At 44.1% G+C, this 18,918-nt stretch overlaps 1 protein-coding gene across 1 annotated transcript; it reads right to left on the minus strand.

The window, feature by feature from the left end:
- Window positions 1-3,064: 3,064 nt before the first annotated feature.
- Window positions 3,065-18,403, minus strand: LOC133368663 (interleukin-1 family member 10-like). Its single transcript, XM_061593151.1, has 6 exons — window positions 18,365-18,403; window positions 14,189-14,283; window positions 12,743-12,913; window positions 9,973-10,119; window positions 8,990-9,132; window positions 3,065-8,093 (listed from the first exon to the last, which is right to left on the minus strand). Exons 2-6 carry the CDS (start codon window positions 14,253-14,255, stop codon window positions 7,881-7,883), a joined length of 741 nt encoding a protein of 246 aa, XP_061449135.1. The 5' UTR covers window positions 14,256-14,283; window positions 18,365-18,403; the 3' UTR covers window positions 3,065-7,880.
- Window positions 18,404-18,918: the final 515 nt, after the last annotated feature.

The raw sequence follows: 18,918 nt of genomic DNA on the forward strand, positions 1-18,918 counted from the left end.
CATTGTTGGGGGTTAAACCAGAAAAACTGGGGTGGCTGGAATGGTGTGGCTGGAAGGGCCGTAGCTCAGTGGCTGAGCATCTACTTTGTATGCAGAAGGTCCCAGCATCTCCAGGTAGGGCCAGTAGATTCCTGCCTCAGACTCTGGAGAACAGCTGCCAGTCAGGGAAGGCAACACTGACCTAGATGGGACAAAGGTCTGACTCAGTATAAGGCAGTTTCCTGGATTCCTGTGTACACTCCACAGTGCAACATTTTGGTGCAGTTCCTATTTACATACCTGACCCGTCCATTGACAAAACCTGCCTCTTCATTGCATTAGCCTCACTCATTCAGCTGCGCCGGCTTTGCCAACCAAACTTTCTCACAAACAATGGAATAAGCAGCCCAGGACTGGGGATGGTGGGGTGGGAATTCTTGTACAAATCCTAATCCAACTTTTTCCACCCCTAAACTGATTTTCTGCCTTCCTTTGGAGTGGGCCGCCCCCTCCCCGCTCTCCCAGATGCATCCCGTTGTGCCTGACACCTCCCCAAGAGGTTGACAGGGGAAGATGGTAATTCATGTAAAGGATGTCATGCTTTTTCCAGTCGCTGGCTGGCCCCCTTGCTCGGCAAAGCGCAATGGCACAGATCCACTCAGTTTGGCTCGCCCTTGGCCGGCGGAGAAGGAATTAAATCCAGCAACTTTTACGTTGGAAGTTTTTGGGGGGGAGTTAATGAAGCAATGGCAACCGAAGGGGGATGACAAAAGCTTGCTGTCAGTGGCTGACGAAGCCAAAGGATCTCTTCCTTATGCATTTTTTTTGAGGGGAGGCACAGACAGCCCCACCCGCCCCACTCCCAGCATAGTGATCCTATTGCCGGACACGGTATAGCAAAAAAGTGATGATCAACAGGCAGCAGAGTACTCGTCTGTCGGGCGGTGCGTATTTCGCAAAATCGCAGCTTCTAATAAGTGGCAGAAACTTGCTGCTCCTGTGTTATGTACTCGGTTCACTCGGTAAGCCGTCGTCAAACGCTCCCCACACTGGTCGCCAGTTTATGCGAATCGCAAATCGCCAAGCATGGGGCCCCCCAAAGTGCAGGGCCGGGGGCAACTGCCCCGCTTCCCGGTGCCTAGGGGCGGTACTGGTGGTGGCAACACCTGCAATCAGGACTGCATCTCCAAAGGTGGAGAATTACATTTTTTGTTTGTTTGCTGGTGTTCTTATTTTGCTTCTTTCCTGTGTTACTACTGTTTCTACAGAGAATTTAACCTAGAAGATTATATTTCTCTCAGTATTCATCCTGGAAATCTGTCAAATTTATTTTTATTAATTTCAAAGCCTTTTTATTGGTCAGTGTCATTTGATAGTGAAGAAAGCCTTTTGTGTTTCAAACTGGAGGTTATGTTCCATTTCAGGTGCATTAACAGTTGAATCTGCAAGTGCAGTTTGATGTAAAATCAGACTGATTATATTGCTACTTAAGCAATGAATCTAGCTGTTGGGAAAAACAAACTTGGCCTGCTCAAGATACATGTTTTCATCCTGCTATGCTTAAATCACTTCATTTAAGGAAAGGTGGGCACGGTCATGGAGCACACCTAGCATTTTGCTAGAATATATTTCACCTCCCACTGTTTGATCTTGTGCAAATTGAGACACCCTTCATGTCCACTGGAGACTATTCTGCAGAATAGTCAGTGCCATTATTCCACAATTATTTTTGGAGTTTTTTTAGTGTAAATTATGGTGTTATGTATTTCACATATTCACAGAAAGAAAAGCAAAAGAAAATGATTTACTATAGGAAACATCACTAAAATTGCAAAGTAACTATATCAACTGTCTTAATATTGTTGCTTCCTCCCTGTTAGATCAGCACAACACATGTCTTGTTTCTGTTATTTGGGCTGATTGCAGGTGTTGCCACCACTCACCATATGTTCAGAGACACGTTACCAAATTCTTGCAAGTGACACAGAAAGTGGATTGAACTGTGAAAGACCAACTTAAATTGTGTTTGCATTTGGACAAATTTGTAGGGCAGTCCAATATCTCCTGCTCCCCTGGTGCATTCACTATAGCTGCCCAATTTCCCTGCTTTTTAAAGTTTGACAGAAATATCTGTTGCCTACAGATATGTTCCTAAACAGCAAGGTTTTCTTTGTTTTGTTTTTTGTCTATTAGTGAATTTTTCTGCTTTTTAATCCGGGAGGTAAGAAATGGGATCCTGTGCAAGTTTGCTGAAAATGGATTGATCATTTGCATGCTTATTGAGTTCAATGGGATTTACTCTCCTGCCAATCCAATGCCAATGTTAAATTTCTTAAATTAATTAAAACTCAGCTATGCGTTTTTTAAATTGCAGAAGATGAAGGTCAGAGTATGGTGCAAGGTCAGTAACAGGATTACAGGTAACTTGTCAACATGGCTGATTTTTAATTAATTTCAATAAATTATGAGAACTCTGACAGAAAAAAGTCCAACAGGGGTCTGGATTCCTCCCCCCCCCCCATTTTACACTTTGAACTCTCAATTCTCTCTGTTTTGTGTATCACCATGAAAACTTAGTGATTTTTGAGTTCAGGACTATATGTTTTGTAAGGTTTTGTTTTGAAATGAGTTTATGGGAAGTAGAAGAACAGCATGGTGTTTTTTTTTCAGTTTAACACTGTGGAATGTGAAAAATCCATGGTGGTAAAAATATACAGCCACTCTTGTGTGTGTGTGTGTGCGCGCACGCGCGCATAAACACACACAGTGGCCATTCTTTTCTTTCTAGCTACAACTGGTTAGATGCAAAACATCAATCATTCCCCTCTCCCCAGCAATGTATATGGGTCCTGCTTTTCCCACTTCGTCCTCTCCCTCCCTCTCCAACAGTCAGCAAAAAGACCCATCAAGACCAAAGCATATCCCCACCCTGCACCACTCTGCAGTTTTTTCCCTTGCTCCCCATGAAGCAACATACAATCTCCCATCTACTCTGCACAGTCAAATACTGAATTGAACTCACACAGAAATTTTGCTGCCGCTGTCAAATGCTGGCTGCAAAGAAAGAATTCTGAGTTCAAGACTATATGTTTTATAAGGTTTTATTTTAAAATGAGCATATGGGAAGCTGCAGAATGGCATGGGGGTATTTTCAATTTAACATGGCGGAATGTTAAAAATCCATGCTGGGTATAGTATACAGCCACTCTTGTGGGTATACAATATAACCTTCTAAGGTTATAGAATAATCTGGCTGAGCTTGAAGACTGCTTTCTGCTTCTTTATCACTGTCATCGTTTAACTGTCCTTTGTCACTGTCAAGAGATACTGCTTGAATTACTGAATTCAGTGTCTGACACGTTTATCTCCTGCTGTTTCTAAACTATCTGATGATATAGATGGCATGCTATCATCCGGATTCACTGTTCCTTCTTCTGCAGTTACAGAATTCTCACTCTCCGCAACTTGTCTTGGCTCTTTGAAGTAGGATAAAGGCTTGGTTTGAAGGAAATAAAGGCTTGCTTGCAGTTGACACTCATTGGGGCTCTTCTCAGTGGCTAACAAACTCCCCCTTTCATGATGATTGGTTCATAGGACACTAGAAATATAAGGACCCTCCTGGGACCTGGCTCCCAAAAAAGTAAGGGGTTGAAGACACACACACACACTGGTACCCCTGAACGACTGCACCCCTGGTCATGAATAATGGGAGTTATAGTCCAGCAATATTTTGAAGACACCAGATTAGGGAAGGCTAGCATTCTAAAACAGGGATAGAAAGTCCAGAGAAGAAATTAAAGAGATGGTACCTGTGCTGATATGAGAAAGTCCTGTGCCTTGGTGTGAAAGAACCCTCTCTGTGCTCACTGACACTGATGGGTGTGATTTAAATACTCCAGGAGTTATTTGTATATCCAAACACTTGAGTAAGGGATGTGGCAGCCAGTTGTTCCCAGATGTTGCAAGCCCCATGACACTTTAAAGACTAGCTTAAAGCAGCAGAAGGTGTTGTCGGCAGAACTCCTTCATCAGCTATATGAGAATCTCATTTTTGGAGAATCCCCAACTGGATTTTCCCTCTTGAATTCAAAAAGTGTTGAGGGAAATAACCCTAACCCTCAGAGAAATGATGAATTCACATAAATAACCACATGCTCAAAGGACATTCTTACATCAACACTTGATGAAGGCTTGTGGCAGCCACTTATTCCTCAAACTTGCATGTCCTGTAACACTCAAAAGACTTACTTAAAATAGCACAAGCTTTTGCAGGCAAGAACCGTTTCCTCCTGCTACATGAGTGTCTCACAGGCCCTTTGTAGAATGTCCAGTTCAGTGTTCCCTCTTATATTCCAAATGTGTTGGGATAGAGCTACCTCTGAATTCATATAACCATTTGCTTTTAAAAACATGTTTACTCATTGTGAGAGAGGAGGAGACAGAATGTTTGGCAATGATTATTTCGTGGGCGGTATGAAACTAACCCATCCCATCAGCCCAAGGTCACCACTACAACAACAAGACTTTTCCCTCCTCCTCTTCCGCAAGTGTGCCCCAAATATACTCAGGAGGGTTGGGGGAAACCCGAAACAGTTTTATGGAGGCATGGAGGAGAAGAGGAGGAAGTTTCTATTGTGCAAGCAAACATCCTTGCACTCACAGAACTACTTACGTAGTGCTACTTTGAATAAAACCCATGAGTTGATTCTACACAGGATGTGCTACAAAGTTTGCCAGGTTCAGGGCCTGAGACTGATCCTGTATCTGTAGGAGAAGAGAAAGTAAGTGAAGTGCAGGTAACACTGTAATGGGAAAAACCACAAGGTGGAATTCTCCCTTCCCCCTGCACAACTTTTAAAGATACCTCTTGGAGGCTGGGCCTGGCAAACAAGAGGTCTTCTGTATCTTTAAAAGTTGTGCAGGGAGAAGGGAGAATTCCACCTTGTGGTTTTTCCCATTAGAGTGTTGCAAAAACACCTGCACTTGGCTGACTTTCTCTTCTCCTAAAGATACAGGATCAGTCTCAGGCCCTGAACCTGGCAACCCTATGTGCTACTGACTTTCACATTTGTGTTGATGGAAGAGCTAACTAGAAAGATTCAGTCACTGAGTGTTTTCAGTGATTGGGATTCATCACCAAGCCTCATCCCTGGGGCTGGGGCCAGGCATGACTGGGCCCTTGGGTGCCAGCCTGACCCAGGCCTGCAGTGCCGTCGCCCATCCCACCCATATAGGCAGCATGCGGCTAATAAGCTTGACCATGTGTTCCACCCACCCTTCCTGTCCCTGTGAATGAATCTTCACCACCATCCTGGCTGATGGCAGGCATATGTGCACAGCGTGCATGTCATTCACAGGGATGGGAGAGGTAGGTGGGACATACAGGTGGGCTTATTTAAGCCCATGTTGACTGTATTGGGAAGGTGCCTGAGAGCTCCCTCTCTGCGATCTGCAGCAGGGACAGGTGCCGATGCTGATCACATTCACCGCTCTTTTTCTTGCCAAAAGCAGGGGGCCTGGGCCAGTTATTTAGAGGGGAGAATGAACTCTCACTTCAAGTTGACATTGAGGAAGTCCCTTAGAGTGGCCAGCTCTGGCTCAAACAGCATGTAGATCCGGCCAGAGGGGATCTGAGTCTCCAGGAGAAATTCTACAGCACAGTTGTGAGGACTATGTGGGGGGGCAGCTGCTCAGCCTCCTTCTTGTCAAAAAATCACAATAGTCCTGGTACTTCTTGGGTAAGGGAGTCAGCACAGAAGGAGGCAGGGCAGTTGCTGCTGCCACTGTTGCTATCCCGACCAGCTAACAATACCGCTTGCAGTAGTCAGATTGGAACATCACAGAGGCTTCCCCCCATGAGATCAGAGGATCATGTTGTGTCAACCAGGTCATCCTGAGAACCACCAGGAAGTGAGGTAAGGTGGCAAGGTAGAAAGACAGCTGTTCACAATGCGGAGGCAGCTCCATCATCAGCCCTACAGTTGCCTCCCAAAGCTAGGGGCCATCTGTCAATGGTCTCTATGGCTAAAGGTGCCTCCAGCGAGGTGAGGGGGAGGTTGTTCTGCTTCATGAAGCCCAAGTCTATATAATTGCTAGACACCCCAGAGTCCAACATAGCTTATACTTGGATGCTGGGACCTGAAGGCAGACTCAGGCATAGCAGTAGATGTAAGGCCAGCTTTGGTGAGGTAAGAACATCGTGAGGTCCTTTGCTGACAGTCGATCCCAGCTCATGGACCTCTACAAGAGCTGGGATTTGGAGTTTTCCTGCACTGGAGCTTTCTCCAACTTGGATGGGCAGGCCTTTGCAAGGTGACCCGTCTTCTCACAGTACAGGTACAGCCGCTCTCGATGCCACTTCTCTTTCTCCGCCTCCATCAAGCGTGGCTGCGCCACTCCAATCTGCATGGGCTCTTCCCCTAACTGAGCAGAGGTTCCCATGCTGGGAGAGAAGCACATGTGGAAGAGAGGTATGAGGGATAACTGATGAGCCAAGGAACCCTTGCGCTCCAGGTGACGACCTTCAAACCTACTGTCAATCTTCCGGCATGGCTGGATGAGCTCTAATAAGCTGTTGGGAGCCAAACTTCATGCCGATTCATCCAAGATCTGATCATTAAGGCCTTGCTGGTATTCTTACATCTGGGCTGACACATTCCAATCCATTTCCTGCACCAAAATTCGAAAAGTGTTGGTATAAGTCCCAACAGACTTCTTGTCCTGGTGGAGGTTTCCCAGATGGTGATCTACTATGACCTTTCTGTGAGGGTCTAGAAAGATTTCTGCCATGGCAGCAATAAAATTATCATACTGTCCCAACACAGCATTGTTCCGAAACAGCAGAGGGGTAGACCACTGGGCTACCTCTCCTTCCAGCAGGCCGACCACAAAGGACACTTTCAATGAGTCATTGGAAAAGTCTGACTGCCACGCTCTGATGTACAGCTCACACTGCATGACTGTCCACTCCGTGTGTGCCAGCTATGGAAAAGAAATTGCAGGAGGATCTGTGTGTGCAAGAGGAGCTGCCAGCTCTTGGAAAAATGATTTTGCAAGAGAAAGTACAAGAGGAACAACACCTGGAGAAATTAGTGAGATCAAATCCTTGATTGTTGTTGCAGTTTGGGTACCCAGTGATGGCCTACCAGGTGGGATCTGGCTCCTGTAGTGGGGGAAGCCCTTGAGCAAGCCCCAGCAGTGAGGGTCATCCAGGATCTCATGAGTTTGGAGGGCAAGGGACGCTGGGTTACCTGCATTGGTTTGGGCCCATGATTTATTCTGGAGATGGGCAGAGAGAATGAAAAGGAAGATTCTTTCTGCCAACCTGGGTGGGCTAGGCCAGCTAATCCTGAAGAAGATGCCCCCAGATAAAAAAAATTGTGGCAGGACTTTGATTTGGAGTTTGGGGCAGGGGATGTAGTGGACTGACTTAAAGACTTTTCCCAGGGCGGAGGGTGGGAGGAAGATGGCTACCATCTGCAGTGTGCCAGTGGGAAAGCAGATGTGTCCCTGGAGAAGTGCCATGAGGTCCCAGAGATCTCCAAGAGTAAAGTTTAAATTAGAAGGCCCTGATCCACAACCAGAGGAAGACCAAAAAGGAGGCTGGATTGGATTCAAGCTTGAGACACTGCCTGTTAAACTGTGATGTGATTTGTGTATGCTGGTGGTGGTGAGAAATGTTTAATGCTTTTTAAGGAATTATTTTGCTGGCTTTATGCAGTAAGTTTTTGATGGTTAAGGTCTGCTGCAGCATGTCTGTTAGATTTTGTATGTGTGCAACTGTTTTGGAGATGAAAGGAAAAATGTGTGTGTTTTTGATGGCTGCTGTGCTGCAGTGACAGAAGGCGGGACAAAGGAGCTCTGGTGCAGAGGCTGTAATCTGGCGTAAACATGGTGGGAACTCACTTTTTTTCAAAATAAAACTGGGTGATCTCAGCACCTCCTTGGCGACTCAAACCAATAGGCTTGTTTGGCTCAGACGAAGTGCTCATGAACCAACCCGGGAATGCTGCAGATTCAAAGGTGCCAAGCTCATTGCTGCTCCCACCCTTACAGAAGAAAGTGAAGCTCTTCAATTCTTCTTTTTTTTCATACAGACCCATAATACGTTCCTCCTTTAAAAAAATATACAGAGAGAGAGAGAGACAGAGATGGATGAATCTGTCACTTTTGATTGCTCATTTTTCCGATCTTAAATTAAGCTCTTCCCATATCTGCAGCAGTGTGTATGTTTTTAATTCTCATGAACATTAGTCAGCATTTTAGTTTGAATTTCTCCCAATAACCACATTTTTGTGTACAGTTTTGACTAATATACACTCCCATCATCCCTGACCAGTGGCTGTGCTGGCTGGGGTTGATGGGAGCTGGTGTCCAGCATCATCTGGAGGGCCACAGACCGCTCATCTGTGCTTTAATTCCTGGTTCCCTTCATTTCTTCTAATGGTTTTTATACCAAAACAGCAAGATTTCACCACCAGAGAGAGACAGAAATCCAGTACTGCTGAATAACTAAGGTGAAATCCATAACCAATCCACAAGCCACACTCAACAGGAAGGAATAAAATGATCTGAACCTACAGACAGGAAACCTTTACTTGTTTCAAGTGATTGATTTAATAAATCTGCATCCCACCTTTCAGGGCAAGAAACCCTCCCAAGGTGGCTTACAACAACTTTCAAACAAAAAATGTTATTAAAGGCAGAACTGCCCTTAAAAACCTCAGTAGTGCTTTGCCTCTCCAGATTGAACAGGCTAGTGCTACTGCAGTTGTGTTATATTTCAAACAAAAAAAATGAATCAGTTCCGGGGGGGGGGGAATAGAAGACAACTGGGAAAACACTGAAATTGTTTAGCAAGACTATAAATTGGATTCCCTTCTTTAAAAATTGAGTGTACAGAAGGCATAAGCAGATCTCAAGTCTTAATCATATATAAAGTCTTGTAGTATACTGAATGGAAACCCTCTCAGATAACCAAATGTGACTTTGAACCACAAACGAAACTCACCACTAACTTTAGCTGAGGTTGACCTCCACCAGATTCCACACAGGACAAGGTGTGTGTCCCATCTTCGTTACCCATAAAGATGGGGTATATTTTTTCATCTTTTTGTTCAATACCTCTGTTTGGGGTCACAGACAGTAAGTGTTCTGAAAATGAACAAGAAATAAGAAGCATGATCTCTCTCTCTCTCTCTCTCAATCTCAATCTCTTGCCAATAAGAACTAAAGCTAGTGAAATGTCCCATAAGACTTATGATGAGGTCAAACGCTAGTCTATAATAGAAGCTTGACCCTGACACTAGAAGTATACAAAATATTTTTCTCATCATTAGTTCTATTCCATAACTTTAGTGCTTGCACAAGCCACAAGTAAGGTCTGTGTCCTGTTGTATCCAATTGACATTCTCCTTATTGATATCTTTCAAACAAGAATCATTACCTCATTTAAAAAGTACTGCGTAACAGCAACATGAAAGTCACTGCAGTCAGTGCCACTGCCACTTAAGAGGTTTTCTACAATCAAGCGGTATATAAATTGTCTTAAATTAAAGAAAGAAAGAAAGACTGGACTAGATGGACAAATGGTCCCCTGACTTGGTGTGAGAAAGCTTCTTATGTATTAAAGAAGTTCCATTAGATCACTTCTTTCAGAACTCCCATCTCTCTAGTTTTCCAGTTTAATTTTTTTTGTTTGAAATGCCTAATACAACATTCTGTGTGATTTATGTTTATGTGGAGTTTTAAATGTCTTTTGTTTTATTCTCTTCTTTACATGTTCAGCAGACTAACTCAATGCAACATAGTTTTGGAGCAACTCTCATGAGGCCTGTGGAAAAGTCACAGAGTATCATTTCTGGCCTTGTTGAAGAAGATGTGGCTGCAGCAGACATTCCCTGGTACCTGGTTACCGAGCCCCAGAAGTGACACAAGTGTTTAGTCAATGCAGGCAGGAACTGTGAGATGCAAAATTATGATAAGAACAGTTACCTGAATTGCTGGGATTTTGTGGAGCTGCTACCAGCATGTTGTTCATCAGAAAGAGGAACTTCTGATTAACATCCCAAATTCTGTAGAGCCAGGGTGTAGGTAGTGAAGCAATACCAAACTCTGGATCTGTGGAAGGCTTACTGTGATCTAAATGGTTAAAAAAAGCAATAAATGTGAACTCTTATTATCACAATGCTTAGTGGCATCGTTTGGAAACTCTTGGACAATTAATAGAAAAGTAAATAATTGGTAAATATCCGGAACTCTGTAAGGCCAGGGTACCTGTAATGTTCCAAGCACACATAGACCTGCCGTGGAAATATATAATATACATACACAACTGTCCAAAAGAAAAATGGAGAATATTCTAAAGGAGGAACAAGCAACTTAGTTGGCACTGAAGACTTCTTTCTGTAAAGGGGGAAATCTTTTTTTCCTTCCTCCTTTTCAATGTTATTTTCTTTTCTTGTTTTGCATTAAATAGTGATTGTCCTGTTTGACATGACACATTTTCCATGGCACGATTTGTGCAGTTTCTGATGTGGGAGTAGGTCTTCCTCCATTCTTAAGATACTGTGCGCACAGTCAACTAAATGAATTCCTCCTTTAACTTTGTTCATTCGGTACTAAGAGCACAGGTATAGACACTACCAAAGAGACAAACTATTGGCAGCCTTCATTGGCTGAATATTTTACGCTGCAATCCATTTAGCAAATTAAGGCATATGAAGCCATTGGGAGTGGTCTTTCGGAAATTTGAGGTGAGGTGTCATCAGTACACTGGTGATACCCAGCTCTATTTCTCTGAAACAACCAAATCAGGAGAGGCCGTACAAGCCCTGCACTGATGCCTGGACTTGGTGGTTGGCTGGATGAGAGCCAAACTGACTGTAAATCCTGACAAGATGGAGACACTGTGGGTGGGTGGTTCCAGAGTCCAGATAATCGATTAATTGCCTGATTTGGATGGGGGTCACACTCCCCCTGGAAGAGCAGATTTGTTGTAGGGGGGGTGTTGCTCCTGGATCTATCTTTGTCACTAAAGGCCCAGGTGACCTCAGCGGCTAGAAGTGCTTTTTACCAGCTGGTAAGACACTTACAGCCATTTCTGGACCAGGATAGCCTGACCACTGTCGTCCATGCACGGGTAACCTCTAGGTTGGATTACCGCAATGCATTCTGTAAGGGGCTGCTCTTGATGTTGGTCCGGAAGCTGCAACTAGTGCAAATTGTGGCTCCTTGGCTGGCCACTGGGGTAGGATATCACCACTGTGTTGCTGAAAGAATTACACTGGCTGCAGATTAGCTATCAACCTTGGTTCAAGCGGCTGCTTTGGTCTAAGACATCTGTCATCAGCTTCATGGAGCATTCCTGGAGTGGTCAGGAGGAGGAAGAGATTGAATGCGGTTCAGGGAAGGAGCCCAGTAGCTTGCAACAGAGGGGTGCTGAAACAGAAGACCAGCACTTTTGATAGTGACAGATCCACCCTCCTTAGCTCCAGTTACAATGGAAGAAATGCTGTTTGACCAAGAGCCTGCCCCTTTCCCTCCTCTCTAGCCCCTTCTTCACCCACAGCTGTTGCGTGTGCCTCCTCTAGAGGATGAATCAAAAGCTCAACCTGAGTCCCTGTCTGAGATGGAAATCAGTGAAATGCTGCCACCACCCAGCACATGCAGACAGATGCACAGGCATGGACAAATAGCTCCAGCTTTCCCAGTCAGGAGGAGCACTCACTTGCTCACAAAGTCTCCTTCAGTGAACCCCCAAGCAAATAGAAAGAGTCCACCCAAAGGGACTCAAGGGGTGTATCTAATTGCTGTGATGTCTTAGTTTTGAGTAGTCATGCTTAGTTAGGTCCTGCAGAGATGCAGAATCCTATGTAATCTATCTGTAAGTTGATCTATGTAAAGCTCTAAGCTGAAATTCCACATTAAACGTAATGGAGCAAGACAAACCAGTGAGTCTGAGTCTGAAACCAAGGGAGTTGGCCTGGACAATATCTGAAAGATCATCTCACCCATTATATATCCAATCAGTCACTGTGCTCTTCAGGTAAGGGCCTTCTGTAGATGCCATCTTATCAGGACATCCATCCTGCACAGTATAGAAATCGGGCCTTTCGTGTTGTGGCACCTACCCTTCGGAATTCCCTAACCTTAAATATTAGAGAGGCACCATCTCTGTTATCTTTTTGTGCTTACTGAAGACCTTCCTCTTCCAACAAGCCTTTTAAGTAGAGATCTGTTTTTAGATGTTGTAATTGTTGTATCATTTGTGTGTTTGCCGCTCTGGGCTTCTTTGGGAAGAAGGGTGGTATGTATATTTTATAATTAAGCAAGCTGTGTCATTTGCCATAAATTCTTACAGACACGGCCCCAATAACCCCCCAAACCAACCTAGGCACTAACTGTGCCTTCTCATCCAATGCTGTCTTGGAAAATGAGGGCTTGGAGAGCTTGTGTGACCCTAGGATACCTGAAAGCCCACTAGGAATGAGCAGGTGATATGCTCCAGTGAAGAAGGAACTCTAGGAACCAGCCGCTCAGACCACTTAGCCAGAAAGCCCAACCCTCTAAGAGGAATGTAGCTGATGGACTACAGCTCCCATCATCCCTGACCACCGGCCATGCTGTTTGGGGCTGATGGTTGGAGTCTAACAGCATCCGGAGGGCACCATGATGGTGATGCCTGATTTAAAGTTATTTTTATCTGAATAATTTGGGAACGGCTCTTGGGCAACAAATAAAAAAGTAAAGAATTGCTTTTCACCTGGCTTTGGCTTTGGCTTTGGAAAGTGATTGAATAAATCCTGCATTTCCTTGTCCATTGTGACGTTGTGAGGCTTCACCTTTAACATCTCTGTCTCCTTTCTAATTTCTCCATTGCTTCTCAAGGATTGGTTGAGGTTCAGGGCATTGGCTGTTTCTTCTGCAGTTACAGCTATTAAAAGAGAGTGACATTAGAGGCTGCAATTCCTGACAAGCAGATGACTGAATATTTTAAACAAGGATGGTGATGGAGCAGGTCCATTAATTGCCCCCTGTTGCCACTATTGCTGGCAGTCCAGTGAGGGTGGAATATGACTGGAAGAGTCCACAGTCAATTACATCACACAGGAACACAGCAACTGAGGAACCGTGAACGTTTTTCAGCAACTGTACTCACTCAGAGCTGAGCACGGAAAAGCCTCCCCTTGAAGAGGTTTGTTCTCTAGGCAGCTGTTCAGACAGGGGTAGCTAGCCAGGAGCCCTCCAGAAATAGCTGAACTATGACGCTCATCAGCCCAGCCAGTATGGCTAATTGCCAAGGATGATGGGAGATGTAGTTCAGGAAACATCTGGAGAGCTACAGGTTAGCCACACCTGCCTTAACAGGTATTTCTCAGGAAAGGATCCGGCCACCCTCTTCAATGCCTCTCATCACCTTGAAATAAGCAGTGCCTCATTTGGGGGCCAAAAAGGAAACAATCCAATAGATAATAAGGCATTTCTCTTTTCTTCTGAAATCCCATGTAAGGAAAAGTAGTCTCAAAATGTGTTAAACAAATAAATGCCATTCCCGTAGCAACACCAAGCCATCTGAAAGCCACCATTAAATGTCACTGCCTGGACCTAGGAATTGTTTTGAGAAGGAATCATGGGGGAAAACAGCTAAGAAAACAAGCTGGAAAAACTGAAGCAAAGGCCATTATATACCCAGGGCTTATGAATGACTTCCCTAGAGTTTTGGTGTCAGACTCCAGTACATGACAAGCTGGCGGTACAAAATGCCTATCAGCTAGGTGTTTATCTGTTTATTTAAGCTGTTGAAATCATGGTGGTGGGTCCCACTTCTAACTATCACATCCTCATTTGGTTAGCCTTGTTTATGGATTTAAACAGTTTCAAACCTCCTTTTCTGGGTGAAAGAATCACAAAGCAGATTCCAACGTACTTTAAAATGCAGAGGAAACAAGTTATAAACATAAAAAATAACTCAATACATGATTCATTAAAATAACAGGTAAAATAGCAGAAGCAACAGTTAATCTTGTGGCACTTTACAAAGCAACAAATTTGTTATGGCACATAAGTTTGAGCGGAAAGTCCAGTTCATCAGATGCATGAAGTGAAATCTTGGTAGGTACTGTATATAAGGGAGAGTTAGAAGTTAAATGGCAACATACAAAAAAACCATCAGTGATTAGAGCTTAAATACATATTAAGACAGACACACCTTTAACCTTAAACAGTAGCAGATTGATGATAACTGCTGAGATGATTGTCAATGGAGGCTGGTCCATTAGAGAAACTGAGGCACAGTACCACCAACTGGAATTTAAAGGGAAAAAATTAAAAGTTTCCCCAAAATAAAAATTGCAAGGACAGTCTGCTTTCTGACCACTTAAACTATCAACATTTCTGAGTAGTGTACATAAAAATTAAAAAGCATACCTTGGATGACATCAATTAAAAGGAATCATAAAAACAGAAAACTTCCTTAAAATGCCTGCTGGAATTGGCAAGTCTGTGTCGAGCACCTGACATTCAACAGCGAGCAGGCCCATGTAATCTCAGGCAGGAGGTAGTTCCACAGAATTGGGCCCACAATATTGAGGCTGCAGTCAGATGTGGAATTTATTACATTAGTTTTCCTGAGTATAATGCTACCGCTTCTGTCCTGATTTCTAATATTCCTTTCACATTGGAGTACCTGTGGCGTTATGGGTTTTTTATATCAATATACCACCATGTCATGCTAAATGTCATTCACACCAGTGGTCATGGTGTGACACAACAACACTGGACATTGTTGGACATATTGCCTCCACCCCCATCCTTTTTGCACATGTACACTTCTGTAAACTGCGGGAATAATAAAACACCAAACTCTCCCAATTTCACAAGTTAATGGAGTTGCAAACAGATTTTTTCTGGAAGCAACACAAAACTGTGTGCTAAATTTCCGTTTGATTCTGCTAGATTGCCAGAAGTAGCTTTTATGTCATGTGAAAGATCACACAAAATTAACAGATAAGGAAATGTCAGGAAAATTGAGTAAAGTGCTGTCTGAATGCAGCCTGAATCATAAGAAGAAAGGGAGAGAAAATGTGTAGCTCCATTTTCTTTTTTTAAGGCAGCCATGGGCCCTCCGATTTCAGCTGGGATAGTAGTACTGTCTGTAGGAGAATTTCGAACCCTTTCTCACATTCCATTATCTGAATCAAACCACTCCCCCCATTCGCAAAACACTGTTAGGAACCCACATGGGGGAAAAATAGAGGTACCTGGAACATTCCTCTTCTGCACTGCTAACAGCACAATTGCTGGGATGGAAGTGGAATTTTTGTTTCTTGTAATCAAGAAACATATCTAACATATGTTCAGAGGCACATGTTAACAAATTCTTCCAAGTGACACAGCAAGTGGATTGGATTGTGAAAGACAAACCCAAATTGTGTTTGCATTTTTGCCAATTTGTAGGGCAGTCCAATATCTCAGAGAGGAGGTCAGATCTCCTGCTCCCCTGGTGCATTCACTATAGCTGCCCAATTTCCCTGCTTTTTAAAATTTGATAGAAATATCTGTAGGCTATAGGTATGTTCCTAAACTGCAAGGTGTTGTGGGGTTTTTTTGCCTATTAGTGAATTTCTCTGCTTTTTAATCTGGGAGGTGAGAAATGGGATCCTGTGCAAGTTTCTGGGAATGGATTGATCATTTGCATGCTTATTGAATTCAATGGGATTTACTCCATGCAATCATGCTTAGGTTAGGTGACACTGACCATGGGGGAAGGGCAAGTTTGATCATTTGCATCCTTATTGAGTTCAGTGGGATTTACTCCTGTGCAAGCATGCTTAGGATAGGTGAAACTCACCATGGGCGAGGAGGAGAAGAAGGGGGAGGGCTGGAGTGAGCAGGAGAGGAGGAAGAATGAAAGGGAGGAGGAGGGGAGAAAGAAGGGAGAAGGAGGGGAGAGAAGAGGGGAAGGAGGGGAGGGGAAGAGAAGGGGGAGGAGAGGAGAAAGGGGAAAGGGGAGGGAAAAGACAAGTCTGATCATTTGCATGCTTATTGAGTTCAGTGGGATTTACTTCTGTGCAATCATGCATAGGATAGTTAAATCTGACCATGAGGGAGGAAGAGAAGGGGGAGGAGAGAGGGAAGGAGGAAGGGAGGGGGAGGGGAAAACGATTGGAAGGAGACGGGGAGGGTGAAGGAAGAGGGAGCGGGGCAAGAGAGAGGGGATAGTAGGGAGGAGGAGTGGAGGGCAAGTTTGATCATTTGCATGCTTTTTGAGTTCAGTGGGGATTTGTTCCTGTACAATCATGCTTTGGATGGGTTAAAATGACCTGGGGGAAGGGAAGGTAGGGGGGAAGAGGGGGAAGAGGTAGAGAAGTGGAGAAAGGGCAGGGGTAATAAGAAATGGGAGGGGAGGGGAGAGGGAGGGAAGGGAGGAGATTGGGTGGGTGGGCCCTGGGCAGGCAGAAGGAAAGTCCTTTCCAAAAGGAAAACACTGTGAATAGTATCATTGTTTTTCAGGCTTTCCCCCACCTTTTTATTCTATAGCAGGCACATGTAGTCTTCCACCTAACTTTAAACCAAACCTGTCAAGGGCCACATCCACACCAGACCTATATTCCACTTTAAACACTATGACGTCACACAGATTATCCAAGAAGTATAGTTTGTGATGGGTGCTGAGAGTTGCTAGAAGACACCTTATTCCCCTCTCAGGGCTACAATTCCTAGATGAGGAGCTGACTGTTCAATCACTCTGGCCACTGGAGCTCTGTCAATGGAATAAGAGTCTCCTAACAACTCTCAGTACCCTTCACAGATTACACTTCCCAGAATTCTTTGGGGGAAGCCAGGACTTTCTAAAGTGGAACAAATGTCTGGTATGGGCATTGCCACCTGATAAGGTTGGGGGGAAATATCTGCCAAATCGGACCTGGCCTCGGATTCCCGTTGGATTCAACAGTTCGCCATCCTTTCGGACCAGCATCTATTTCGGCACAGATTTTGCGGCCACAGCTGCAAATTGGCAAGAATTTTACATTGAGTTATTTTCATAATGCCCCGTAAATGGTGCATTTCCATTAAGAAGCCAGCATTTCATGCCCTTGTGACCTTTGTCACTTGTCAATCTACCACTCGCCAAGCCCTGGGAGTTGCTAACAAGGAAAAGCAGCTTCAATTAGCCAATTAAAAAACGTGTTTCATTGTCCTTGCAAATACCAGTGCAGAGAAGCCTTCTGGGTTCATTCTTTAGCCCCGTTTTTCTCTACTCTCACGTCCCCACCTGTTCATAAGCCTGCCACCATGTGGCTCCAATTGGATAACCTCCAAGGCTTTTGCTTTGGAATCCAGAAAGCTCTTGTTGCAAGAGGTTTGGGAAACTGTTCCTCTCTTCCCAGAGGATCCTTAGGTGGTTCAGACCCATGCAGTGAACCACATTAAGTCAGCCATGCATTTTTTTTAACTTTTAAACTGCAGGTGATGAAGGTCAGAGTATGGGGCAAGCTCAGTAATAGGAATACAGGTACTCTCTGAACATGGCTGATTTTTAATTAATTTCAACAAATTATTAGACTGCTGACAGAAAAAAGTCCAACAGGGGTCTGGATTTCCCCCCACTGCTTTGTGTATCACCATGAAAACTTAGAGGGTTGTTAAGCAAGCATTTCTGAATTCAGGACTATACGTTTTGTAAGCTTTTGTTTTGAAATGAGCGTATGGGAAGCTGCAGAATGGCATGGAAGTATTTTCAATTCAATACTGCGGAATAGGAAAAATCCATGCTGGCTTTAGTATATAGCCATTCTTGTGGGTGTATAATATAAACTTCTAAGATTATAGGATAATCTGGGTGAGCTTGAATATTGCTTTCTGCTTCTCTATCACTGTCACTGTTTAACCGTCCTTTCTCACTGTCAAGAGATACTGCTTGAATTACTGAATTCAGGGTCGACATGTTTATCTCTTGCTGTTTCCAAACTGCTTGATGATGTAGATGGGATGCTATAATCAGGATTCATTGTTTCTTTTTCTGCAGTTACAGAATTCTCACTCTCCGCAACTTGTCTTGGCTCTTTGAAGTAGGATAAAGGCTTGCTTTGAAGGAAATAAAGGCTTGCTTGCAGCTGACACTGATTCGGACTCTTCCCAGTGGCTAACAAACTCCGCTTTCATGATGATTGGTTTGTAGGACGCTGGAGACATAAGGACCCTCCTGGGACCTGGCTCCCAAAAAGGTAAGGAGGTAAAGACCCTACCGGGACCCCTGAATGACTGCACCCCAGGTCATGAATAATAGGAGTTATAGTCCAACAATATTTTGAAAACATACATTTGGGGATGGGTAGTGAAAACAGGGGTAGAAAGTCCAGAGAAGAAATTAAAGAGATGGTACCTGTGCTGATGTGAGAAAGTCCTGTGCCTTGGTGTGAAAGAACCCTCTCTGTGCTTGTTGGCACTGATGGGTGTGATTTAAATACTCCAGAGGTAATTTGTGTATCCAAACACTTGAGTAAGGCTTGTGGCAGCCAGTTGTTTCCAGATGTTGCAAGCCTCGTGACACTTTAAAGACTCACTTAAAGCAGCAGAAGGTGTTGTCGGCAGTACTCTTTCTTCAGCAATATTCAGCAATATTCTTCCAAGCTCTGCCCTCGTTACCAATACTTCCTGCTAACTGAATCATGCTTGGCATGACATGTGATTGGCAACATTCTTGTCTTAAAATATGAACCATATGGTAATCAAGACACCTATTCCAGTACTGCACCTGGAGTCCAACAACATCTGAAGGGCAACAAGACAAATAACCTCTGCAAAAGCAAATCAGGAAGAATGCTGAATAAGCTGGTGATCTGGAGAAGTCCGTAGACAAAAGAAGCCACTCTCCCTCCATCTCTACAATTTTGAAATTCCACGTAGCTGGACCTCTTCACCCTCAATGATCTATGG

This window comes from Rhineura floridana, chromosome 12 (genome assembly GCF_030035675.1).
Source record: "Rhineura floridana isolate rRhiFlo1 chromosome 12, rRhiFlo1.hap2, whole genome shotgun sequence".
Classification (NCBI taxonomy): domain Eukaryota; kingdom Metazoa; phylum Chordata; class Lepidosauria; order Squamata; family Rhineuridae; genus Rhineura; species Rhineura floridana.

Excerpts from the sequence above, each read along its gene's own strand:
- LOC133368663 (XM_061593151.1), bottom strand. The coding sequence starts at position 14,255 with ATGGACCAGCCTCCATTGACAATCATCTCAGCAGTTATCATCAATCTG. Across the intron at positions 12,914-14,188 it reads GCTACTGTTTAAGGTTAAAG|CTGTAACTGCAGAAGAAACA; the intron begins GTGTGTCTGTCT and ends CTCTTTTAATAG. Across the intron at positions 10,120-12,742 it reads AAAGCCAAAGCCAAAGCCAG|ATCACAGTAAGCCTTCCACA; the intron begins GTGAAAAGCAAT and ends TTAACCATTTAG.